Below are 27,258 nucleotides of genomic sequence, written 5' to 3'. Positions count from 1 at the left end.
AATAAGAAATACCGAACCGTACCGAAATAGTTTGGTACGGTATTTGGTATACACAATCGATAAACCAAATACCGAAATACCGAACCGAAATTCTTAAATACCGGACCGAAATACCGAACGCCCACCCCTAAGACAGAGGGAAAGAAAACAATAAGGGGTCGTTTGGTAGGATGCATTAGATAAGCTAATGCATGCATTAGCTTTGTTTATTAATAATACATTATTTGGTAGACATTTTGAACCTATGCATTAGTTATGCAAGTATTAGTTATACATCCTATTTGGTATTATCCTATGCATAATTAATGCATAGAAAACAATGGTATTAGCAATGCAATTGGTTTTAATGCATGCATTAGCTTAGTTAAAGATAAAATTATCGTTCAAAATTTATGCTTGATTAAAATATGCTAGTTAGTATATTAATGCAAGTTCAAAATAATCCAAATAGTGAGAAATAAAATTATATCCCTAGTAAATAAATAAATACTTAGCATATTTCCTTTTTTATAAATAAATATTTTATTTTATTTTACAATATAGGTAGACAAATAAAATAATTTTTTAAAACTTTTTCATATAAAAACATTTCTCAATATGTTTCTTTTAAAAAGTTAGAGTGTGGACTAGTTTTGATGGTATTTTTGTAAACAAACAATTCTTTTAGAAATTATACAATGCTTTAATACATCAAACCAGATAAAAAATATGTTAGTATAACTAATACATGCATAACTAATACCAACATAACTAATGCAATCATAACTAATACCATCATAACTAATGCAATCATAACTAATACCAGCATAACTAATACAAACATTACTAATACACCCTATTCGCATCCTACCAAACGAACCGTAAAGGTTATTTTTCTTGGAATCGTAAAGAAAAGAACCAGTTGCTCAAAGTAGGTAAAAAGGACCCCGACGGTGGGAATCGCAACCCTAAATCGGCCGATGTCATCATCCGGGCAACAGCAGTTCCGATACACACAGACGCCGTCGAAAGTTCTTCACCTTCGGAATTTGCCATGGGATTGCAGCGATGAAGAGCTTGTAGAGCTTTGCAAGCCCTTTGGTAAAATTGTCAACACCAAGTGCAACGTCGGGGCCAACCGCAACCAAGCCTTTGTCGAATTCGTAAGTTGTTCGAGTTCATTTCGATTATCGTGATTGTCTGTTTTAGATCGTTGTAAATTCGCCCAAAGGTTTTTTAGATTTTCGTCTTTGAAATGTGAGTGATTAGAGTTCGATTATTAAATACATCCACGGTTCAAAAGGGCTCTCAGTTTCCATTGCCGTTCATGGCAGGGTACGTTTCATGTTTAACTCATTAAGAATGATTAGGAGATGGCTTAGTTGTTGAGGTTAGGCTATTTCAGTTCAAACCCTAAACATTGGCTGTGAGCCAATCTTCTATATTAGCTATTAGGATTTAGAGACTGCTCCCTGGCCACTGGATTAGTTGAGGTGTGCTCAAACTGGCTTTGTAATGGTCTGAAGATGTCATAATGAAATTTTAAATTATAGAATCACTAAGAGCTTCCAAAATGACTTTGTAAATTGTAATAGTAGAATAAGTAACTGCTGAAATGGGTTAATTACGTTCCTGGATTCCTTTTCCTAAAGCAATTTTTTGGTGTATCCACTTTCCCTAATGACAGTGTTAGCATGACTTTTGTTATTAGCATCTAATATGCACATTTTGCAACTGCAGGCAGACCTTAATCAGGCAATTAATATGGTTTCATATTATGCCTCGTCTTCAGAGCCTGCTCAAGTTCGTGGCAAGACTGTATACATCCAGTATTCTAACAGGAATGAGATTGTCAATAATAAGAGTCCTGGAGATGTTCCAGGAAATGTTTTGCTGGTAACTATTGAGGGTGTTGAAGCTGGTGATGTCAGCATCGATGTGATTCATTTGGTAAGAGTCTTGTTGCTTTCTCTCCTCTTTATAAAGGAAGTTTTTTCAAGAAAGCTAGCTTTATAGACTGTTGGAAAGTCGTGCCTTATGAAGGGTTGATTATTCATTCAATATCATTAATAAAATTTTGAACATGCCATGATCCCCAAGAATTATGTATTAACTAGTGGAACTTCCATATCTCCAAAAAAGAAAGGAACTGCAACTAGTGGACCTCTATGAAGAGTATTGTTACGTTGCTTTGTGTTGGCTTAGGTAATGGAATTTATGGTATTTCTTTTCATGCTTTAGAACTTATTTTCTCTAGTATTGCAGATTATTCTTGGGACATTCTTTCAATTTCTTTAATCCTTATTCTTTTCTCTAGCCCAGAACTCTGGTTATGGTTCAGATTTTAGAAGAGCTCAATTATTACTTACTATTGAACTTTCTTCCAATATAGTAACATTTAAATGATGGCAGTGTTAACTAAAGTTGATTGAATCACAGATGGTCATTATTTAAGATCTTTTGTTGGAGATTCTGGATATGTAATCATGTCGGTCATAAACCTTTCTATGGCTTGCATATACAGGTGTTACTCTGCACTCAGAATCTAGTTCCTTTGTGTTTCTTCTTCAGTGTGTTTTGGGAAACATATTACTGGTTGATATTTTTCTATTACTTTTCTAGACTGATTTACTTTTAATGGGCCAAAACCCGTCTCAGGTGTTTTCAGCCTTTGGTTTTGTGCAAAAGATTGCTACTTTTGAAAAGGCAGCAGGTTTTCAGGTCGGTATATCTGTGCACCAATGAGTTTGGCTTTTTCTAATTTTGGGTGGATGGATTGGTAGAGTATTAATGGGTTTCTATTACACCTTGGCAGGCATTGATTCAATTTAGTGATGTTGGGACAGCATCTGCTGCTAGAGAGGCACTGGATGGGAGAAGTATACCAAAGTATGTGTACTTAGTTGATTGAACATACTTGGATCTATTCAACCTGCCTCTCACTTTACTCTTGATCAATTTAATCCTTAACATTTTTATCATAGGTACCTGCTTCCGGAACATGTTAATCATTGTCACTTGCGCATCTCATACTCTGCACACACGGACCTTAATATCAAATTTCAATCTCATCGGAGCAGGTAGTACAGATTTACCTGGACAAATTTTGTGTTTATGACTTTGTTACTTTATATTCTTATTGTTATTGCTATTTGTGCTCGCATTATTCTTTGCCACATTTATCATTATCTGCTTTTGATTTACAGTTGAGGTATTTTCTAATTTCTTATGCTTCTTGTCATCTAGGGTTTAGTGAAGCTCGGCAGCTAAAACAAAGATGTGTTTGACATGGCTTCGTAGTAATTTTCTTTATCTCAAAATAGTGGCTAACTGCATTCCTCTCATTTCTCATTTTAGATGACCATGTGAAGATTTTTGTTTTTCTACTGAGTTCGTGGTTTGGATAATGCTTTTCAATTGTTTGGGATCACAAACTGTGTATTCATTTCAAATATTTGCTTGAAAGCTACTTCTTGTTGTAACTTGGGGTAAATTTTATTGACATTATTGCTGAGTTGTCTGTTAGTCCTTAATGTGTATATGCGGAAGTCAAGTTGATATAAGATTTTATCTTGTTTCAATTGTATTTTTGATGAAGTCTTGTTTCATTTTTATTTGTTCCGATCCTCTCATTTTCCCTTTATATTTTATTGGATGAATGGCTGAATGTTGATTTTTATTTGTATCTGAAGTCACTTATCATGGGTGGCTAGTTGGCAGACGAAAAACCTGGGACATTAGTTAGATGTATATATTTGTCTTTATAAGAACATATGGAGAGTATGTTTAAGTGTGCCCTTGGTGACTCTCATAGTATCTAACCCAAGTTTTCTATTTGTAGATTTATTTAGCTCTCCGATCTTGGATATTTCCCTGTAGGGTTGTGAGGCTAAAATTGTTAGCTATGGTATTTTGTAGGTTATGTTGTACAAAGGGACATTGCAAGACGTTTCTTTAGACAATCTGTCCTTGTAAATTCAACTGCAATACTGCTTTAGCATTGGATTCTAATATTTTAGGCTATACTGATTGTAAGCTGAGATTTCATTCCGGGAACCATGACCTGTTAGTTTATTTGGTTCTCTGTTGCTAGTTTTCGGGCTGCACTAAATCTCTGCTTGTATTCTTTTCTTGTATTATTTTTCTTTTAAGTTTAAAAGGATCACTAGACCGGATGTACATGTAGTAACAACTAAGCTTCAATACCAACTAATTGTATTGCTAATTTGAATATTAAACTTTGGTGTGACATCATATCTGTCAAACTATCACTAATATAATATATGTGTCTATTTGACATTGTAAACTCCATTCCAAGTCAAACATCATCATATAAGAAGGTATGGAGGGAGTATTGTGGCGTATTGGAATGAAATTGGTCCAATGAAGCGGATAGATGATTCATGAACTAGTTTAAAATTGATGCATAGTTGATTGATTGGTCGATTTTGAGTTTTTCATCTCAATAGTCAGCAGTTAGGGTATGAAATGAGTTTTTTAGGATGGTGGGGTGGGTGAGGTTCTTCTTTATGTAGTAATTCGGGGTATAGGTGTGTTAGCTCCTTAAATATGGGCTTTGGTTAACAGCAGTGTTTTTGCACTTACCGTTGCTTTTGAGGTATCTAATGCTTCTAAACTTATAACTTCTTCTGGGAAATATCTCGGAGTTTTTGTTGTTACAGAGCTGTATAAGTTAGTTGATCTGATATTCGTAAATGCTTATATCAGCTTGATTCACATTTAGTTCTGTATTTCATCTTATAGGGACTATACAAACCCTTATCTCCCAGTAAATCCTACTGCAATGGAGGGGCTTCTTCAGGTATGTTTCATTGCTCATCATTTTTGTTGTCATCCTTGTATGGGGGAAGTCCTCACAAGGTCTGTATTCAGCCTGTTGTAGGTCCAGATGGAAAGAAAAAGGAACCCGAGAGTAATGTGCTTTTTGCCTCTCTAGAAAATATGCAGTATGCTGTTACTATTGATGTCCTTCACACGGTATTCTTTTCTCTTTTGTTATTTCATTGATGTCCATAATGGTAATTGTGTTATTCATTTACCTTCCTTAAAAAAATGGTGTTATTCATTTATATTCTGCTGTTACTTTTCTTCCCCAAAATAGGTATTCTCTGCATTTGGCGCTGTCCAAAAGATTGCTATATTTGAGAAGAATGGTCAAACCCAGGCATTAATTCAGTATCCTGGTATGTTTGGACTGTAGTTGCTGTTCTTTACTATTTTACGACCTGTGTTTACTTTGTCTAGCCTTTGAAGTTTTGTGGTGGCTTCTTTATTTTCTTATCTCTTCTTTCCCCCACTCCCTTTGGCAATTGTGGCTATTGATTTGGTCTTGGAAATGTGTGGTTACACTTGGAACCATTTGCTAGTTTCAGAAAAGAATTCTGTTAGCATTCCCATATAGATTACATGTACGTCCATACAGGATGAAGAAAGATTGAAAGACTAACTTTGCTGACTAGTATAAGTGAGACTGAAAACACTATCTATAATTCATCACAACCATTTTTGTGAACAGAATCAGCCGATACTTACGGGTGATAGTAGGTACACGGTGAAATAGTCGAGACGCTCGCAAGTGCTCGAATACCATAGTTATTAAAAAGGAGTAATGCGATCCACTAGGGAAATTTAATGTCACCCCAAACATCAATTCTATTACACTAGGGCGTTAGCAGATGGGCGTGTAATCATGGTAGCCTGGTAGTAATCTCCAATCACACACCCTGCCATCTTTTTTCCCTTTTTGTCCCGTGTTGTCCTTTTTTGTGGTTGATGTATCATTTTTAATGCAGATGTAACAACTGCAGCTGCTGCAAAGGACGCTTTAGAGGGACACTGCATATATGATGGTGGCTATTGTAAGCTTCATCTATCATACTCTCGTCATACTGATCTGAATATACAGGTATACATATGTGCTTTTGAGTTGGTTTCAAAGGGAAAAAATGATTACTAAATAAATAAAGATTCGGCACCAAATTTAAGATTCGGTTACTGAAACTCTGAAAGTATGCTTCTTCACACTTGGTCCTTTTTGTATCTTTCTGTCATACTTCTCAGCTTGAATTAATTTTTCAATCCTGGAAGCAGGCATACAGTGACAAAAGTAGAGATTACACAGTTCCAGAATCAAGTTTGCTTGCAATGCAACAAGTATCAGCAGTCCATGCCACACCACCAGTTTGGCATAACCCTCAGTCTGGTCCACAGTCATTTGGCTATGCCGCTGCTGGTGCTGTTCCTGGCCAAGCATCTACATCCCAAATGTCCTCATGGAATCCAAATTTGCAGGGTGGCGGATCAACCTTTCCGTCTACTCCTACCAGATTTCCTGGGCAATCATATGCTTCACCGGTTTCTGCTTATGCAACAGCAGTAAATCCTCCTGGATCGTCACAGCAGACCAATCACATTGTTAGTAGTGATCGATCTTATAGTGTAAGTCAGCCTCCTCATCCATCAACCATGCCACCTCCTGGTCATGCACCTTATCACGGTTAATAGCACTCGTGGGAACATCAGAGCTGCTAATGATTCAGAAGACCAAGATTCTTATTCACTGATGGAGGTGATGTCAGCTGTATACAATCCCATTTTCTTTTTCTCGAAGTTCACTGCTAAATTTAAGTTTTGGCTTTCTTGATAAATCGAACTAAATGTTTGGTCTGCGAGTGGAAGAATCATCTGTGATCACATTATGAGCTGTATTTCTTAATAGTAATGATGGTTTTTCTTATTGGCATATTATTATTGTTGTTCCTGTTATGTTGTAAGCATTTAGTCGTCTTTAGAAATTCTGCAATGGTAATGGGTCAATGAAGTGTTTAAGGTGATTCAACGGCTTATATCCCTCGTTGTTCAGGATCATACAAAGATTTTACTTTTTATTGCAGGTATTTTGTATAACTACCAAATTGGTGATGTTCGTGGAAAAATGTTCCGTACACATGTTAATTCCTTCCATCAGCCAGCTTTTTGCTACGAAGCTCGTTAGCTGGCCTTTAATCTCTTTGCTTTGTTTAGTGTTGGCATTATTACTGCGTGCTTGTTTCTTAGTAAATTTCAAGGTGAATGTGGTTACGATTCCATTTTGATACATGTTTAATCTTCTGTCTTATTTTTGAGTTTTGTTGTTAATTTGAAACCCCAACCCTAAGGTGAAGGGTGCTTAACACGTGAGCATCCCTCTCTTGTTACAAATCTAATATTAGGGTGTGGATTTGATGAATTTTTGATTTTTTTTTTGAATTAAAATCTACGCGTTTTGATAACTTCATAAAAGCACTATAAATTATAAATTTTCATACAGCAAAAGATTTTAATATATTTGAAAATGTCTAAAAAAATGTTTAACTTCCCATATCATTCTTAGAATAGAGGGGAACATTTTGTTAAGTACCTGAGGCAAAGTGTGAATTTGTGTGGGTGCTTTTGCAAGATAAGTATACGGAATGAAACTGTACGGCTCACTCCTATTCACCACCAGTGGATCATTGAAGAAGTGCATTTTAGAAGGCGTAACACTAACAATGTCACTTTTCTATTCAATACAAGAAATCACTTGTATGTAACGACTACTGGAGAAATTGAGTATTGAATTATTAAACAATAACAATGTCTCATATTGCTGAATTTCTTATATACATTTTGCTTCATTTGTTTTGGGTTATCAACGTGTTATTTGATCCTTTCATATAATCTTATATTAATCGGCTTGACTACAAAACCTGGATAGGTAACTAGGCCGATTAATATAGATTATGTTATGGAGGAATTCGTGATTTCTTAAAGTTGAAAATGTTAACCCAAAAAGAAAATGGAAAGTAAGTCGTTTATTTCTTGGAAGTTGGATGGCGATGCCATCATGTCAAGCGGGACATATTGCATCGGAAGTGGACACCTCCTAGTGGTATAATAGCTGGATGCTTGCTACCCAGAAATGAACAAATTCTAAATTTTTACGTCTTATTTTGTTTCGCCATTTTGTTGTTTTACATCCTCATTTCCGATAATTTAGCCATTGTTATACAAAAACCCCTGGAAAGAAAGTCAATAATTACAAACTTACTCCAACTCATTCCCTTTTTCAAAATAATAATAATAAACTACTGTTTCATTTCTTCCTTCCTCCTTCGATCATTAATAAAACATGTAATACAAACGTTACCTTTAGCTTCCATTTAACCTTAAGGAGAAGGGCAGAGGTGAGTGCGGCTTATATTTACTCGGTTAATCCAGTATTTTCGACATGTCATACACACACATAAGTATAATGTGTTCAGTACAAAAGTTAAAATCATAAAATTTAAATTATGAATCCGCCCCTGGCAGCCGAGTGCATGTATGCTCGCTTCAACTGACATCGAAACCACAGCCGAGTGCATGTAGCCATTTGATTTGTGCTTATATATCGTAGTTAGATAGTGTTGGCTAAGATCATATCTGTAGGTTCTTAATTAATTCTTAGTTCCCAGGGGCTGGACATGTGAATCTATATTGAGATTTTCTACCTATCAATTGTCATAAGACTCATAACTCCTCATGTGCGTATGTAACTATGTGGGAGTGTGTCGCTTTAGGTAGTTGTCAATTTTAATAGTGTAATGGACCACCCTTTTGTCAGCCACTGCCCACACCACCAGAAAGGACTTGCTCTTTCAACAAAATAAAATTTGCCTGTACAGCTTGTGATATAACTCTGCAACTAACTTATACATGTCGTTGGTTCACATAGTGTTTCTACATGCTGGTTGTTGCCTTAACCCCATTTAGTATTCTGGACCCTAACTCTCCGTATTTCTTAGGCTCATATCTGCCGGGCGGATGCAACTTTACGTTACCGAGTTCATCTGAACCCAGTCTTTTCGACGCGATACATAAGTTTATGTATTGTAAAATTCATCAAAACTGCAACAAATAGTAGATATTACCCAATAAATTTTAAAATATGATGGGTTCATGCTAAGAACCTTGAAGGCTTGAATCAACACAAATTAAATCCTGAAATTCGCCTATGCACGTCTATATATGCGCATAATACATGCCTATTCACTAGCAGCTCTATGCAGTTACATGACCATTGCTTTTACTCCACTCTATCAGCCGACATTTTCTTTCCATTTTTGTTCGGGAGAAGAGTAAAAAAGACGTCTTCCTATCGTACAAATATCTTGGTTTTACCTTGGCTCCTATTATACTTTAGGGTTATTTATACTCTTATCTTGCTAATTAGCAAATCGTCTTGTTTTTGGATTTAGCGTCAATAAAGCCCCAACTTTAAATAATGGAGAGTAATTTTTAACCATAGTCAAAAGAAGAGAGGTAAATTTAAAATTTTTTCCCGAAGTATTTTGAAATATTGAGTCCACCCAATCTACGCTAGATCTGCATTAAAAATAAGAGCAAACATGAGAGTGTTTGTAAACGGCAAGAGTAATAAATGACCTCAAAAACCAGATATAATTTGATTAGTATGAACAAATCCAAAATCGTTATAGATAAAGCCAATCATTAATTTCCACCCGCTGGGTGAATGACATCCGATACATAAATCGGTTAAAAAAATAGAAAAAGTTAATATAAGCATGTAACCGAGCGTGAAATATAATTAAGATATTTTATGAGAAATAAATTTGGATCAATTCTTTTTGGTTTCTTCAGAAATCTTCAACAAGGAGTACTAAACTTTTCTCATTTATATGACTTTGTTTTTTGTTTTTTTATTCTCCAATAATACCTTCTTTTCTTGGTAAAGAAAATGTCGGTCTTAGGATGTGAGAGAAAAAGGATGCTTTTTTCAAGTTGCTAATACCATGGTGAAGTTCAAGCATTGCGTTCGAAGTTTGATCATAAATGTGATATTAATGGCATCATTAATTAAAATTATAATGGATTACAACTCTGAAAGTGGAGCCTCAAAACTACGTCAAAACATGCACAGGAAATTTCTCAAGTACGATAGAGAATTAAGAGCCAGTTGTACGAAAGCAGTGGGACGATATGACATTCTAACTTCCTGAAATCACGTTTTTAAAAAAAAAATAATTTTTAGTGAACAAGACAGTTGTGAGGGATAAAACAGTCCTAAATTCTCTCTTTTTTTTTTTTTTTTGTTAAGCGGATGCATATTATAATTAAAACAAACTATCCGTGGGCGTTTACAAAAGAGTGTTTGTGGGTGGGTATGTGATACCCCCTCTAGCATGCTACTGATATCACTATTACAGTGTTTTCCTTTCAAACGCAGGTCCTGCGATGTTTGCCCAAAAGACATGATTGACAAACATCGGAGGAACTGTTGTTACAAATACATCTTCAATTTTTTTTTCCTTGCCCCTTCCTTCGCCAGCATGTCAACAACTTTGTTGGTCTCTCTGTAACTGTGCTTCACCACCACGGCGCCTAGCATTTGGACGATTGACCTGCATTCATGAATAAGTAAGTCAAAATAGAGGTTCCCCTTAATTAGCATTCTAATTACCTCTGTTGAGTGAGTGTTTATTTCCAAGGGAGTGAATTGTCTTTCTTCTACGATTTGCAGACCTTTAAGGAGAGCTAGTAGTTCTGTTTGGGTGTTAGTGGTGTGTTGGATTGAGCCCATATAGCCCAATATCCAGTTTTCATTTGCATTTCTGAAGACTCCCCCTAGTCCTCCCTTTCCCGGATTCCCTGTTGCAGCTCCATCAGTGTTAAGCTTGTAGGAGTTGTTGTTTGGCGGCTCCCATTTTACCCAGATATTTTTCATATTTTTGGGTTCTTTATCCAGCATCATTATAGCATATTCAGTGGCCTTTGCTATTGCACATTTTGAGTCTGCCCTATCTTTTCTGTTATTGAAGAGGTTATTATTCCTTGTTAGCCATATTTGCCAAAAACAGAAAGGGATGAGCTCTTCCCAAGTAATGATGCTGTTGTAGGCTTTTTTCTTTAGAGATGCCCAAGTGGTTGGCCAATCTGTGTATGTGAACATAGGGATAAAAGTATTTGTTTCCGTATTGCTTTGGGAGATGATGTTTTGCCAGAAAGTATGTGAAATGGTACATTCAAAGAAGATGTGTACTGATGTTTCATTGGCCTGACTGCATTGGTGGCAACTGGGGTTTGATTGTACCCCAACATAATATAGGTAGGCTCCAGTGGGGAGCCTTTCATGGAAAAGCAACCAGAAGAAGGATTGGATTTTTTGGGTACTTTTAATTTCCAAATCCATGTGTAATTGTGGGTCATGGTTTCCTGTCCTTGGTCCAATATTGAATAGGCAGATTTTGTGGAGTAGAGACCATTTGGTGTGGCTCCCAATATCATTCTATCTTCGTTGACTGGGTTGGATGGAATGAAAGTGTTGTGGATGGAGTTTTGGATATTTTGGGGGATGGTGAGAGAGAGAGAGAGAGAGAGAGTAGAGAGGTCCCAAACTCCATTTTGATGGACATTTGCAACTGTTTTGGACATGTCTTCTCTTGTCAGAGGACCTTGAATTAGGGACCTTATAGCAGGGAGGTTATTTATCCAAGGGTCATTAAAGAAACTAACTCTGTTTCCTGTATGAACTACCCATCTTTTTGCTTGCATGCATGTTTCCCATTCTTTTAGGATGCATTTCTAGGTGTGGGACTTTGCTTTTTTTGGGAGGGTTCCTCCAATTGCAGTGTTTAGCAATAAGAGTTTTTGCCCAAAGGATTGTGGGGTTTTTAGTATAGCCTCCAAGCAAGGCCTGAGTGCTGAGCTTTATTTTTTAATTCAGCTTTCTGAATCCCCAGTACCCCATTATCCTTAGACTTTGTAACTGTGTCCCAAGATATCAGGTGCATTTTCTTCTTAGTAGCAGTGGTGCTCCAGATGAAGTTCCTCTGAACTTTATCATTTTTTTGTTTGTTTTTTATGGCAGTTTGATGTATTGCATGACATGATTAGGGATTGAGTTTAGTGATGCTTTTGCCAGAGTGGTCCTTCCAGACATGTTAAGCATGCTTGTTTTCTAACCAGCCATTTTTGAGTGGAGATGATCAATAATGAATTGAAAATCACTGTGAGTGGGTCTTTTGTGGAAAATAGGGAACCCCATGTAATTCCCAAAGTTTGTTGATGCTTTTATGGAGAGAGTGTTTGAGATGAGCTCCATTTGATGAGGTTGGCAGTTAGCACTGAAGCATACTTTGGACTTGTTGAGAATGATCTTTTGCCCGGATGCTAGATTGAAGGAATTAAGGGTATTCATGATTGTGTTGCAACTTGAGAGGTTTGCAGTTGCAAAGAGAGTTAAGTCATCAGCAAAGAAGAGATGGGATATTTAGGGCCACTTCTGCTAATGCTGATTGGGTGTCATTCCCTTTGGGTGACATTATTGTCAATGGCTCTTGAAAGCCTTTCCATACACATGATGCACATGTATAGGGGAGGAGGTCACCCTGCCTAATGACCCTGGTGGGCATGAAAGGGGTAGTTTGCTCTCCATTGACAATTATATAGATGGTGGAGGAACTAATTCATGACATGATGAGATTGATGATTGTGTTCGGGAATTTGAAACCATGGATGGTTTGCTTAATGAAAGACCATTCAAGTCTATCAAAAGCCTTCTCCAGGTCAATTTTAAAGATCATGTTACTGGATTTTCCCTTCATTTTCCCAAAGTGGGAGATGTACTCTTGGACTATAATGGCATTATTTGAAGCTTTCCTATTGGAGAGGAAGCTGGCCTGGCTAAGCCCAATGATGTAGGGGAGGTAAGCCTTGATCCTATTGACAATGATTTTTGTTACTGTCTTGTAGACAGTGTTGCATAAGCCTATGAGTCTGAAGTTTTTGATCATTATGGCTTGAGGGCATTTTGGAATGAGGCATATAAGGGTTTCATTCATGACTAGGTCCATAGTTGATGTGGAAAAACAATTTTTGTAGAAAAGAGTGACATCTTTACCCACTATGTCCTAGTATTTTTGGTAGAAGAAAGGGTGAAGGCTATCTGGCCCAGGAGCTTTGAATGGTTTGAAGGAGAAGATGGCATTCTTAATTTCACTATCCCTTAGAGGCATTCCAATTGTTGTTTGCTGAGTCTGGGAGAGGCAGTGCCCTTGGATTTTAGTGGAAGATAAACAATTCTGAGAATATGGGAGGGATGAGGTATAGAGTTCTTGGAAGAACTTTGAGATTGCCTGCTTGATATCCCCTTCCTCAAACATCCACTGACCAAAGTCATTTTGGAGGGAAATGATTTTGTTCCTCCTTCTTCTATTTAGGGTGGATGTATGGAAAAATTTAATGTTGGCATCTCCATCAGAGAGCCATTGGATTCTGGACTTCATCTTCCAAAAATCTTCTTCAATTTTTAAGATTGAGTTAAGCTCCTCAATGAGGTTATTTTCCAGGATTTATAAAGGGGTGCTGGTGGGATATATGATAGATTTCTGGATTCCTGCTATCATTGCTAGCAACCTTTTTTTTGTGGAAGATGTTTTCAAATATATGCCCATTCCAATTGAGAGCATTAACCTTGAATAAAGAGGTGGAAAGGATTAGCGTAGAGTCAGGCTTGAAAGAGTCCCTCACTAGGTTTTGAAACATAGGGTGGCTGCACCACATTGATTCAAACCTGGAAGGTTTATTGGTGGGACTAGGATTGGTATTACTTAGATTGACAAGCATAGGGCAGTGATCAGACTGGGTCCTAGGAAGATGAGTGATGTTTGCTTCAAGTTACTCTTTTAACCAGTGGTTATTAGCCAAACATCTGTCAATTCTTTCAAGTATTAGATAGGTTGTGTTTTTGTACCTCTTATTGGACCAAGTATACTTGCTACCTTTAAACCCTAGGTCTATAAGATGACAGTTGTTAATGCAATTCTAGAAGGAGTTGCTTCTGTGGGTGTTTATAGGGTTGCCCCCAAATTTTTCTTCTGCTTTAAGGACTTCATTAAAGTCCCCACCCACAAACCAACTTCCTTTGTGTGTTTTTGAGATGTCAACAAGACTATCCTAGAGTCCTTTTCTATCCTCAAAGTGGTTACTGGCATAAATTGCAGAAAAACAACCAGGTGGGTTTGAGGGTAATACCTTGACCATGGCAAGGATACCCTGAGAGTTGACAGCTACCTCATCAACTTGGAGGGAATTTTCCCTCCACATAATCACTATGCCTCCAGAGTGGCCAATAGTAGGGAACTGAATGTGCATGTCGAATTGAAGCTCCTCAGTAAGCTTTTTGTGGTCTGCCATTTTGGTCTCTAAGAGAACCAACATCATAGGCTTGTGCATCTTGACCATTTCAGAGCAGTGCCGCTTAAACTCCACACTGTTTGCTCCTCTAACATTCCATATTATGAAATTCATAAGAGGGTTCAACGTTGGAGGGCTAGTGCTCGTTGATGCTTTCTCCCTGCCCTAGGGTAGCATCGCATCTCGTCCCCTGTGTTGAGATTGTTGGGATCTCATCATTGGGGTTAGGGTTAGTAGAAGTTTGAGAGTACCTTGGTTCAGGTGAGATGAGAAGTCCAATCAGTAACGAACTAGATTCTTTGGGCACAGTAAGATCATTGTCTCGCTGTGGTCCACACTAAATTCCACCGCCCTTACTGCTTCCAGCCACAGTGAGTCCACTCTCACTAGATTGTCGATTGGTATTGCTTCGTGGTCCATTGGCGCCTCGTTGTTCCTCAGTATCTCCATTTTGGAGGGAAAGGATTTTGTTCCTCCTTTTTCTATTTAGGGTGGATGCATGAAAGAATTTAATGTTGGAATCTCCATCAGAGAGCCATTGGATTCTAGACTTCATCTTCCAAAAATCTTCTTCATTTTTTAAGAGTGAGTTAAGCTCTTCAATGAGGTTGTTTTCCAAGATTTGTAAAGGGGTGCTAGTGGGATAGATGATGGATTTCTGGATTCCTGCTATCCTTGCTAGCAACCTTTTTTTTGTGGAAGATGTTTTCAAAGATATGCCTATTCCAATTGAGAGCATTAACCTTGAACAAGGAGGTGGAGGGGATTAGAGTAGAGTCAGGCTTGAAAGAGTCCCTCACTAGGTTTTGAAACATGGGGTGGATGCACCATATTGATTCAAACCTGAAAGGTTTATTGGTGGGACTAGGATTGGTATTACTTAGATTGACAAGCATAGGGCAGTGATCAGACTGGGTCCTAGGAAGATGAGTGATGTTTGCTTCAGGGTACTCTTTTAACCAGTGGTTATTAGCCAAACATCTGTCAATTCTTTCAAGTATTAGATATGTTGTGTTTTTGTACCTCTTATTGGACCAACTACCTTTAAACCCTAGGTCTATAAGATGACAGTTGTTAATGCAATTCCAGAAGGAGTTGCTTCTGTGGGTGTTTATAGGGTTGCCCCCAAATATTTCTTCTACTTTAAGGACTTCATTAAAGTCCCCACCCACAAACCAACTTCCTTTATGTGTTTTTGAGATATCAACAAGACTATCCCAGAGTCCTCTTCTATCCTCAAAGTGGTTACTGGCATAAATTGCAGAAAAACAACCAGGGTGGGTTTGAGGGTAATACCTTGATCATGGCATGCATACCCTGAGAGTTGACAGCTACCTCATCAACTTGGAGGGAATTTCCCCTCCACATAATCACTATGCCTCCAGAGTGGCCAATAGTAGGGAACTGAATGTGCATGTCGAATTGAAGATCCTCAACAAGCTTTTTATGGTCTGCCATTTTGGTCTCTAAGAGAACCAACATCATAGGCTTATGCATCTTGACCATTTCAGAGCAGTGCCGCTTAAACTCCACACTGTTTTCTCCTCTAACATTCCATATTATGAAATTTATAAGAGGGTTCAGCGTTGGAGGGCTGGTGCTCGTTGATACTTTCTCCCTGCCCTGGGGTTGCATCGCATCTCATCCCTTGTGTTGAGATTGTTGGGATCTCATCACTGGGGTTAGGGTTAGTAGAAGTTTGAGAGTACCTTGGTTCAGGTGATATGAGAAGTCTAATCCGTAACGAACTAGATTTTTTGGAAACAATAAGATCAATGTCTTGCTGTGGTCCACACTGAATTCCACCGCCCTTACTACTTCCAGCCACAGTGAGTCAACTCTCACTAGATTGTCGATTGGTGTTGCTTCGTGGTCCATTAGCGCCTCGTTGTTCCTCAGTATCTCCATTTTGGAGGGAAAGGATTTTGTTCCTCCTTCTTCTATTTAGGGTGGATGTATGGAAGAATTTAATGTTGGCATCTCCATCAGAGAGCCATTGGATTCTGGATTTCATCTTCCAAAAATCTTCTTCATTTTTTAAGATTGAGTTAAGCTCCTCAATGAGGTTGTTTTCCAGGTTTTGTAAAGGGGTACTGGTGGGATAGATGATGGATTTCTAGATTCATACTATCCCCGCCAACAACCTTTTTTTTGTGGAAGATGTTTTCAAAGATATGCCTATTCCAATTGAGAGCATTAACCTTGAACAAGGAGGTGGAAGGGATTAGAGTAGAGTCAGGCTTAAAAGAGTCCCTCACTAGGTTTTGAAACATGGGGTGGCTGCACCATATTGATTCAAACCTGAAAGGTTTATTGGTGGGACTAGGATTGGTATTACTTAGATTGACAAGCATAGGGCAGTGATTAGACTGGGTCTTAGGAAGGTGAGTGATGTTTGCTTCAGGGTACTCTTTTAACCAGTGGTTATTAGCCAAACATCTGTCAATTCTTTAAAGTATTAGATAGGTTGTGTTTTTGTACCTCTTATTGGACCAACTACCTTTAAACCCTAGGTTTATAAGATGACAGTTGTTAATGCAATTCCAGAAGGAGTTGCTTCTGTGGGTGTTTATAGGGTTGCCCCCAAATTTTTCTTCTGCTTTAAGGACTTCATTAAAGTCCCCACCCACAAACCAACTTCCTTTGTGTGTTTTTGAGATGTCAACAAGACTATCCCAGAGTCCTCTTCTATCCTCAAAGTGGTTACTGGCATAAATTGCAGAAAAACAACCAGGGTGAGTTTGAGGGTAATACCTTGATCATGACATGGATATCATGAGAGTTGACAGCTACCTCATCAACTTGGAGGGAATTTCCCCTCCATATAATCACTATGCCTCCAGAGTGGCCAATAGTAGGGAACTGAATGTGCATGTCGAATTGAAGCTCCTCTGTAAGCTTTTTGTGGTCTGCCATTTTGGTCTCTAAGAGAACCAACATCATAGGCTTGTGCATCTTGACCATTTCAGAGCAGTGCCGCTTAAACTCCACACTGTTTTCTCCTCTAACATTCCATATTATGAAATTCATTAGAGGGTTCAACGTTGGAGGGTTGGTGCTCGTTGATGCTTTCTCCCTGCCCTGGGGTTGCATCACATCTCGTCCCCTGTGTTGAGATTGTTGGAATTTCATCACTGGGGTTAGGGTTAGTAGAAGTTTGAGAGTACCTTGGTTCAGGTGAGATGAGAAGTCCAATCCGTAACGAACTAGATTCTTTGGGCACAGTAAGATCAATGTCTCGCTGTGGTCCACACTGAATTCCACCGCCCTTACTGCTTCCATCCACAGTGAGTCCACTTTCACTAGATTGCCGATTGGTGTTGCTTCGTGGTCCATTGGCGCCTCGTTGTTCCTCAGTATCTCCATTTTGGAGAGAAAGGATTTTGTTCCTCCTCCTTCTATTTAGGGTGGATGTATGGAAGAATTTAATGTTGGCATCTCCATCAGAGAGCCATTGGATTCTGGACTTCATCTTCCAAAAAATCTTCTTCATTTTTTAAGATTGAGTTAAACTCCTCAATAAGGTTGTTTTCTAGGATTTGTAAAGGGGTGTTGGTGGGATAGATGATGGATTTCTGGATTCTTGCTATCTTTGCTAGCAACCCTTTTTTTGTGGAAGATGTTTTCAAAGATATGCCTATTCCAATTGAGAGCATTAACCTTGAACAATAAGGTGGAAGGGATTAGAGTAGAGTCAGGCTTGAAAGAGTCCCTCACTAGGTTTTGAAACATGGGGTGGCTGCACCACATTGATTCAAACTTGAAAGGTTTATTGGTGGGACTACGATTGGTATTACTTAGATTGACAAGCATATGGTAGTGATCAGACTGGGTCCTAGGAAGGTGAGTGATGTTTGCTTTAGGGTACTCTTTTAACCAATGGTTATTAGCCAAACATCTGTCAATTCTTTCAAGTATAAGATAGGTTTTGTTTTTGTACCTCTTATTGGACCAAGTATACTTGCTACCTTTAAACCCTAGGTCTATAAGATGACAATTGTTAATGCATTTCCAGAAGGAGTTGCTTCTGTGGGTGTTTATAGGGTTGCCCCCAAATTTTTCTTCTGCTTTAAGGACTTCATTAAAGTCCCCACCCACAAACCAACTTCCTTTGTGTGTTTTTGAGATGTCAACAAGACTATCCTAGAGTCCTCTTCTATCCTCAAAGTGGTTACTGGCATAAATTGCAGAAAAACAACCAGGGTGGGTTTGAGGATAATACCTTGACCATGGCAAGGATACCCTAAGAGTTGACAACTACCTCATCAACTTGGAGGGAATTTTCCCTCCACATAATCACTATACCTCCAGAGTGGCCAATAGTAGGGAACTGATTGTGCATGTCGAATTGAAGCTCCTCAGTAAGCTTTTTGTGGTTTGCCATTTTGGTCTCTAAGAGAACCAACATCATAGGCTTGTGCATCTTGACCATTTCAGAGCAGTGCCACTTAAACTCCACACTGTTTGCTTATCTAACATTCCATATTATGAAATTCATTAGAGGGTTCAGCGTTGGAGAGCTGGTGCTCGTTGATGCTCTCTCGCTGCCCTGGGGTTGCATCGCATCTCGTCCCCTGTGTTGAGATTGTTGGGATCTCATCACTGGGGTTAGGGTTAGTAGAAGTTTGAGAGTACCTTGGTTTAGGTGAGATGAGAAGTCCAATCTGTAACGAACTAGATTCTTTGGGCACAGTAAGATCAATGTCTCGCTGTGGTCCACACTGAATTTCACCGCCCTTACTGCTTCCAGCCACAGTGAGTCCACTCTCACTAGATTGTCGATTGGTGTTGCTTTGTGGTCCATTGGCGCCTCGTTGTTCCTCAGTATCTCCAGGGCTATTGAAATTCCTTTGGAGATGTTCCTCAAAGGCGATTGAGGTGTTTGTTGCTGGGGTGGTTGTGGCCGCTTCTCCTGCTTTGAAGGTGAAGTTTTCTGGGTTGATTCCGGCATGAATATTTTGAACTGAGGTATTGCATAGAGATCCTCTACTGTGAGATCTAGGAAGAATGGGATACTGTTGAAGATCTGTTGAATCTTGTCTTGATAGACAAGTCGCTGTTGATGTTCATGTTGGCTGGGTGGGTCTGCTCCATGACTGACTGCCACATTTGAGCTCCAAGCATCCCCAAGCCCCTGCTGGGTTCTGAATGATTAGGGAGATTTGTTGCTCGCCTAATTGAGAATCGTTGCTTAGGGCTTGTCCATGGAGTGCCAACTCTAGCCATGATGTTGGTAGGTGGTCCGGTGGTGGTAGGGTGGAGGTTAGGAAGGTTGGGGGTGGGGGTGGGGATTTGGTTCTAATTTTGGGTTTCTTGTTCCTATCCGTTTTTGGGTTGGTAATACATGATGGAATATTGGGGTAATCAAGCGTTTCTGACGATTGTGAATTGGGATCAATAATCATGTTTATTATATTGGGGTTTGTGTCTAACACGCTGGGAATGGGGTTAATTTGATATCCGGTTGAGTTGATGGGTTCTGTCAAATCACTGGAGATTTCTTGATTATACTGCTTTGGCTCTTGATCTTTCATGGAGGGATTTTCTCCAGTTGGTGTTGGTAGGGGAGATGTAGTGTTGTAGTGGTTATCATCGTGGTCTACCATGGGGTTTATTTTCCCCGAGGTGTATGGTGGCCCAGTCTACCATTTTTGGCTTTCCTCTTAGTTTTTGGGCTGTGTTGACTTTGGTTGTAGGGTAGTGTCCATTTGGTTTGGGTTAGTGGTCATGGGGGCCGTCTTTGCTTTTGTTTGAGTCATGGCCCCGGATTGTAGTTTGTGTGCATTTGGGCATTCCCTGGGTTCGCTTTCCGTTTAACACTTGTGTTGGGCCGTTTTCTTCTGGGCTGCCCAGTTGTATTTTGTTGTTTAACTTGTGGTCCTCTTGTGAAAGTGGGTTGGATCCGGTCCGTTTCGTGTAACGTATTAGATTTATTGGTGTAATGGAAAGTTTGTGTTTCAAGAAACTTACTGGATGTAGCATCGAACATTTTCACTTTGATGCCTTCTGGCTTTGTTGATGGTTTATCCTTTTTAGTCCTGTCCTTAGCTTTATTTTGCTTTGTGTTGAACTCTTTCTTACGCCTTCTGGGGTAGGAGACCACTTTCCATTCCTCTTCTTTCTCCTTGTTTGGTGTATGGCCTGGAACATCATTTTGCTTAGTATTTGAGCACTCTGGGCTGTCTTGGTTTTGTGGTTGTTGTTGTCTTTGTCTGTGTAGACATTCTTTCAAGATGTGCCCTATCCTTTTACAACCAGTGCATAGAACATTTTCTCCTTCATAGAGTACCAACTATTTGTGGTCCTCTATTGTGACTGAGGTAGCAACTGGTGTTTCCAAGGGTACCTGTATGCATATCCTTGCATATCTTCCTCTGAGAGTGACTGAGGTGCATATATCAATTTTTAGGAGTTTTTCTAGTTCCCTGCCCACTTTTTCTAGGACTTCCTTGTCATAAAACTCGGTGGGTAGTTGTGGTAGTCTTACCCAAATTGCAGTGAAGGATAGAGTTGCTTCCTGTGGGACAAATTTGGGTTCCCATCTTCTTACTGAGAGGAAATTCCCTGATATGAACCATGGTCCTTTTTGTATAGATTTCACTAGATTCTCCTCTTTACTAAATTTGACTATGAAAAAATCCCATCCTAGGTCAATCAAGATTAACTGTTCGGATGAGTTCCATAAATCAATTAGTTTAGATCGGAGAAGGTAGTGTGATATTTTTTTCCCAAACAGCTTTATGATAAATGAGTAACGCCATGGTTCATAGAGCCTGCTTTTATCCTCTTGAGAGAGTATTATAGGACCTAGTTTCCTTGCCTTTTTCTTGTGTTAAGGTGGATTGAATTTCTATAGTGTAGTAGTTCGCTTGTGTAGTGCTTTGCTTATCAAGTAGCATTTCCTTGCAGGAGTGAGATTGGGTTGCTTCTTCTTCTTCCATGACAGTGTCGTCCGGTGGTTCCGGTGGTATGTTGGATGATTTGAGTGGGTTTTCCGTTGGTTGTTTGTAGTGATGGATGAGAGTTTCTCTCACTTGTTGTAGACGGAATTATATATTTTAGTCCTAAATTCTCGACTATTGGTACTAGTATTGTCATTATTATTATTAAAGAAATTAAGGATTAGTAGTGAATGATCATGCGATGAATGACTTTATGTCACTTTCTTTTAAAACCCCAGTTTGCACATGAAAAAGGCACAATCATGTGCCATTACTTTCGCCTTGAACTAATCCACTAATACTCTTATCATTAGGAATTCAGCATTATCTTTTGTTCAGCTACTTATGTTAATTAGTCAAGATCAACATGTATTGCTGGACGTCTGTTTGCAGTAAAACTGGTAATTAATCATTAACACAATAATTAACTTTGGAATCCCTCTAGGATCTATCTTACGGGGGAGTTTAACGTTGCCCAAAGCTTTTACTCTCATTATTATGCTCTCTAATTACAGGAAAAATAATTATTATAAAAATGCCAGATGTTGGAATTTTTAAACTATCAGAAATTAAAAAAAAAAAGTGATTTCCTACTAGTAGTAAGTGAAAACAGCTTCATAGATGTGTTAACATCGGAGAGTTCCAGAACAAAACAAGAAGAAGGAAAACACCAAACAAAATAATACAACGTCTGACAATCAGGTGAAAATTGCAAGAGTTCTTCCAGTTAAAGTACTTTTTGTTCAGAGGCGGATTAAGATTTAAGCTCTATGAGTTCAATTTTCAAGATTTTTGGTATTGAACCTATTGTTTTTTTAAAGTTATGAGTTCACATCTATTATTTATAGCAATTTTAGTTATTTTTACTGGTAAATTTATATTCCGCGTCGAAAATACTGTGTTCAGTTGAACCTGGTAACTTTAAGCTCCATCCGCCCCAGCTGTTACTTCCTTTCATCACCAGGAAAGATTTGATCAGAAAGTATGTATATATCACAGGGCATCAGATCTTGAGATGATCTCAGCGAGTTCAACTGAACCAATTACTTTTGGCGCAAACGAATGTATACAAATGAAATATATATATATAAAAAAAATGTATGGATTACTCGTTTTGAACCAACTAACTCTTGATTCTAAATTCGCTTCAATCCTGTGTGTACACTAGACTTAGGTCAACATTGTGAATGCAGTGTTGCCACAAATTTCTAGTAGATAATGTGCCACAAATTTCTAGTAGATAATGTGGCTCAAATTTTGAATTTATTTGTCATTAATAACATCTCTCTTAACTAAATTTGTATGACCAGATGACTATATTAAATGTGAAGTAATAAATTTTCACTTACAAATATTTAGAGCAGTGATGTTCATTAGTCAACAATATGGTCTGAGCTGGTTGCCCAGTGTAGATGTGGAAAAGTGAAAACCTCAATGTCAAAGTTTCTTTTCTGGCTGTTTGAGACTTTGATAGATGTGGACTCACTTTATTACATCAAAATCTCCACTTTTTTTAAAAAAAATAATAAATATATAAATGAACCCTATCTTGTCTTAGGTTTCTCATTTGCCTGGATAAAAAGATTTTCATTTTCTAGCAAATCCGTAATCAGTGGAAGACTTTCTGGGAAAATGATGGATAAGACCTCAAAATCTCCTAAGTTAGATATGCTGGGTTCTCATGTCTGATTCTTATACTAGTCTACTCTGTTTTGTTTATATTTTCTTAGTCAACACTATTTACTTAACCCAACCACCTCACAGAAAAATTAGAACTCCGATTACTTTAGATTTTGAGTACAACAACGCAGTATAATTTCACAAGCGGAGTTTACGGAGGGTAATGTATGCAAAGACCTTACCCCTACCCTCGACACAAGAAGATGAAAAGGACAATAGAACAGTAACAACAACAAACGCCAGAAAGATAGTATTAACAACTTAAAAATCAGAAAATAAATGAAAAAAGCAACATCAATATCAGTACAATAGCAAGGTACTAGGAAATCGAAGTAAAAAAAATAGTGTGAACTCAATATGTACCACTAGCATACTAAAACAAGACACTTACAGACTTGCATCCGGAACGAAGTACATTTTCCAATTATTATTATTTTGTTAGGTGCAATTTTCTATTTTAAGATTGGAAATTTAGAAAATTTTGCGCGAATTAACTTGTGTTGTTAGATAATTAGATTATATTCTTTATTCCCCTCAACATTCTGAAGATAGTAAAAGTATCTTGCTCCGACATTAGCGGAAGGATTGCAGTTACGTGTGTCCTGCGTATATTAATTATACCAAACTAATATATTATATGAAATCAATCAAAAGGAAATGAGGAATAATCTTGTTATCTTGAAGACATGGTTGTCTAAGCTGCACCACTCTTTTCTTGAAAATGGAATCCTATATTAAGCTTTTTTTACTTTAAAATAGACAACTCAAGCTCTTAACAATCCGGTAAGATCTTTTTTCTTGTCGTGTTTAGGTCAGTTTTCGTACACTTCAACTATTTCATCGGACACGCTTTTAGCAGCACAAATAACAAGTACCACTATCCATCAATACTTAATTAATCAGATAAAATGAAATTATCTACTTCCTCCCGTTCACTTTAATTGATTTTTTTGATTATTTTCACACATATTAAGGAATCCGACCATGTTAACAATATTCCTAAGCCCTTTACTCAAAGAGCAACTTTAAAAAGAAAATTAGTTAATTCCTTCTTAATATCTAAAAATATCAAATATTATGAAAAAATATCAAAAAATGAAATAAAATGGATTGGAGATATTTTTAGTCCAATATTGGAATTTGAACCCTCGTATCTATCTCATGATTTTCACCAAATTTATTACTCCTGATAACTCACACAATTAAATGCAAAAATCTGGTAAATAACGAATCTGATAAGAAATGGATCGGATTTTGATGGTTCCCAGTTGTTTTCCATCTTCTTTAAAAGTTAGTAATACTACTACGTAGCCCTACTCTACAGAAAGCAATTAGCCATAACCAATCACAATTGTACTAGTCTACTGTCGACCTCATTCTTGAATGGACTACTACTATACCACGCGGCTTTCCTTTCCAGAGAAAACAAAAGTTCTATATTTTCAATTTTAATTACCATATATATAGTATTAAAATAGTACTGGTCAGTATTTACAATTTTATGGTCCCAAACTACAGTAAGAAATTTGGCAGTTGGTCAGCTTAATTTAATATTGGACCTTTGATTTTAAGTCCCAAAACCACCCGTTTAGTTCTTCTATTTATTCTCCACGAGTGCAGATATCTTCCCTTCATTACCTCACTTTTCTTTTCAGTCAAGCAAACACATACTCGTGAGTCATTTTTCCATCTTCTTGTTTTATTTCTCTCCAACTTTTCTAGCATGTAATTAAGTACATCACTAATTTTAATAGGACTAAACTTTAATTTTCTCCCCTGCAGGTTAAAAAATGGCAATTTTAGTACTTCTTTTTATGGGAATTTCTCTCATGTTTCAATCTGTTCATGGCTATTATGGAGGTTGGATCAATGCACACGCAACTTTTTACGGTGGAGGCGATGCTTCTGGAACTATGGGTACAATAATAAAAGAATTTTTACACTATCAGATTTAAGCGTAAGTTTTTTATCCTTAGTCATATAATAGGTATATTTCTAAAATGCTCCGGAATTTTCACAGGTGGGGCTTGTGGATATGGAAATCTATATAGCACAGGCTATGGGACGAACACTGCTGCGTTGAGCACGGCGTTGTTCAACAATGGTTTGAGTTGTGGAGCATGTTTTCAGCTAAGGTGTGTGAATGCTCGACAGTACTGCTTGCCTGGCACCATTACTGTCACAGCCACAAATTTCTGCCCACCAGGTGGTTGGTGTGATCCTCCAAATCACCATTTTGATCTCTCTCAGCCTGTCTACTTGCGCATTGCTCAATATAGATCTGGCATTGTTCCTGTTGCCTACCGAAGGTAATTCAATAGTACTATGTATACTGAGTAGATGTCATTGTTGATCGGGAAAAAGTCCAAACTTACCCTTTTCACCATACGAATTATCATTTTTTAATGACAATCATATGACGTAGTCAAAGTATAACCTTCAGGTGTAATTTTTGGTCTTTTTAATTTGGTTCAAAATAGATGTCCTTTTTACATAATCAAGAATGAATTAACTATTGTTTTTCCAAGTTAACAATATGAAAAGTTTAATTAATAGTAATTTAGTCAAAAGTATTTGTTTTCTAGGAGTTTGTATTTTATTAAGGGGTGTGCTATAGACAAAATAGTCACTTATTATAGATCCGAGGGGTATCTGGTAAACTAGAAAGATGGTATTTTTACCCTTTCCCTTGCTATTATATTGGGGGTAACAATTTTATCTTCGTCCCATTTTATGTGATGCATATATGCATGAAATTTAAGGAAAAAAAAATATATTTTTTTTAAATTTATGGTCTAAAACAAGTCATAGATATTGTGTAGTTGCAAGTCATCTCATTACAGGTAAAATGATAAGTTTAAAGCTAAATATTTTTAAATAAAAATATATTATTCTTTTTAGGTCAAATTAAAAAGGAAAGTGCATAACATAAATTAAGTTAGAGGGAGTAACTAAACTTTAATTTATTGTACATCTTTTACAGGGACGAACTAAACTGAATTTTCTTGAACGTGTAAATTTACAGGGTACCTTGCAGAAGAAGGGGAGGAATTAGATTTACAATCAATGGGCACTCTTACTTCAACTTGGTTCTTGTGACCAATGTTGGAGGTGCAGGAGATGTAAGATCATTGTACATCAAGGGTTCAAGAACTCAGTGGCAACCAATGTCAAGAAATTGGGGCCAAAATTGGCAAAATAACGCTTACCTCAATGGCCAAAGCTTATCTTTCAAAGTCACCACAAGTGATGGTCGCACTGTTGTTTCTTATAATGCAGCTCCTCATTCCTGGTCCTTTGGCCAGACTTTTACTGGAGGACAGTTCCGTTAATATCAATTTTTTTAAAGTATAGCGCTTACGATATATTTAATTTAAATATTATTTTTAGAGTTGGCCTTAAATTAATGGCTTTTACTCACCATAATTTAAGAAAGAAAAAAAAAATCTGAGAAAAGCGCAATTTGGCACTTTTTGCTTGGCCCTTCAATTGTGGAAGAAAAGGAATTGATTTGGCCTACCTTTTTTTTTGGGTGGTTATTGACGTTTAGGGAGAGGCAGTTGTGAGCTTTTACTGCCCAACTTTATAGTAATAGCATTACAAAATTGTGTGCATAGAAGAAAAATATCTACCTTTTGTACTATAAAAGAGCTAAAGCACTAATTATGCTGAGTATATGTAATGTACCAATTGTCTAGACTATTTGTTTGTAAGGAAAAATGCTTGTACTATAATAAAAGGAAACTCTAAGTTGTATTACGTGTAATGTCTTGTAAAGGGCAATCTCTCCACCTTACAATTTCTTAAAGGTTATGGCGTATTTTTCTTTCTTTCTTTTTTGGTTATTTTGGTATGAGAAAGTTTTATTATAACTATAACAATAATTACACATCAACCTCAAAAAAATATAATAACAACTATTCTCTAGTCTTGGCATATTTAAGTCAGATATATGAATTCTCACTGTTCACTTTTCTTTATTTATGTCTATCACTTCTCACAATTTTTGAATAGGAAGAAGTTCAGCAAAGAGATGCTAGTTGAACTATATGTCATAGCTCGTAGTGTTTGAAGAGGTCACACCCGGCGCAGATAATTTTTGATATTGACAATTTGGAATGAGAAACATAAGGTTAAGGTTAGATGTCTATGCTCCTTCGCTAATGAGTTAACAAAAAAAGTTCTAAAAGAAAGTTAATTAATTAAACTGATTTTTAAAAACATATACTAATTGTATTTGCAGCGGGCAAGCGGCTGATCTAGTTACTTACAGTGGGGTTTAAACTTTTTTCTTTTTCTCCAACGAGGGTGAGGGTGAGAAATGTAGAGGAAGTTGACATAGAAGAAAACAAATTAATAATAATGGTCCTCTAACTATTCCAAGTTGAACAAAGTGGGCACTGTTCTCAGCCTGTCATAATAA

At 37.5% G+C, this 27,258-nt stretch overlaps 2 protein-coding genes across 5 annotated transcripts; both read left to right on the top strand.

Moving 5' to 3' along the window:
- Positions 1-865: 865 nt before the first annotated feature.
- Positions 866-6,742, top strand: LOC104213232 (polypyrimidine tract-binding protein homolog 1). 4 transcript variants are annotated; one of them, XM_070167667.1, is made up of 10 exons: positions 866-1,142; positions 1,720-1,929; positions 2,638-2,700; positions 2,795-2,868; positions 2,964-3,059; positions 4,744-4,801; positions 4,873-4,977; positions 5,102-5,183; positions 5,793-5,858; positions 6,088-6,265. In XM_070167667.1, exons 1-10 carry the CDS (start codon positions 960-962, stop codon positions 6,099-6,101), a joined length of 951 nt encoding a protein of 316 aa, XP_070023768.1. In that variant the 5' UTR covers positions 866-959; the 3' UTR covers positions 6,102-6,265. The 4 variants fall into 4 exon arrangements, with proteins under 4 accessions (XP_070023768.1, XP_070023769.1, XP_009760987.1 ...); XM_070167668.1 differs by having other exon boundaries at positions 867-1,142; positions 6,091-6,742; XM_009762685.2 differs by having other exon boundaries at positions 867-1,142; positions 5,793-5,905; positions 6,091-6,742.
- Positions 6,743-24,201: 17,459 nt separating this feature from the next.
- LOC104213231 (expansin-A10-like) lies at positions 24,202-26,594 on the top strand. Its single transcript, XM_009762683.2, has 4 exons — positions 24,202-24,508; positions 24,618-24,752; positions 24,856-25,144; positions 25,861-26,594. The coding sequence occupies exons 2-4, from the start codon at positions 24,626-24,628 to the stop codon at positions 26,165-26,167; spliced, it is 723 nt and encodes a 240-aa protein (XP_009760985.1). The 5' UTR covers positions 24,202-24,508; positions 24,618-24,625; the 3' UTR covers positions 26,168-26,594.
- The last annotated feature ends 664 nt before the right edge of the window (positions 26,595-27,258 follow it).

This window comes from Nicotiana sylvestris, chromosome 2 (assembly GCF_000393655.2).
Source record: "Nicotiana sylvestris chromosome 2, ASM39365v2, whole genome shotgun sequence".
Classification (NCBI taxonomy): Eukaryota; Viridiplantae; Streptophyta; class Magnoliopsida; order Solanales; family Solanaceae; genus Nicotiana; species Nicotiana sylvestris.
Note: the sequence above shows the minus strand (reverse complement) of the source record. Positions and strands in the feature narration are given on the sequence as shown.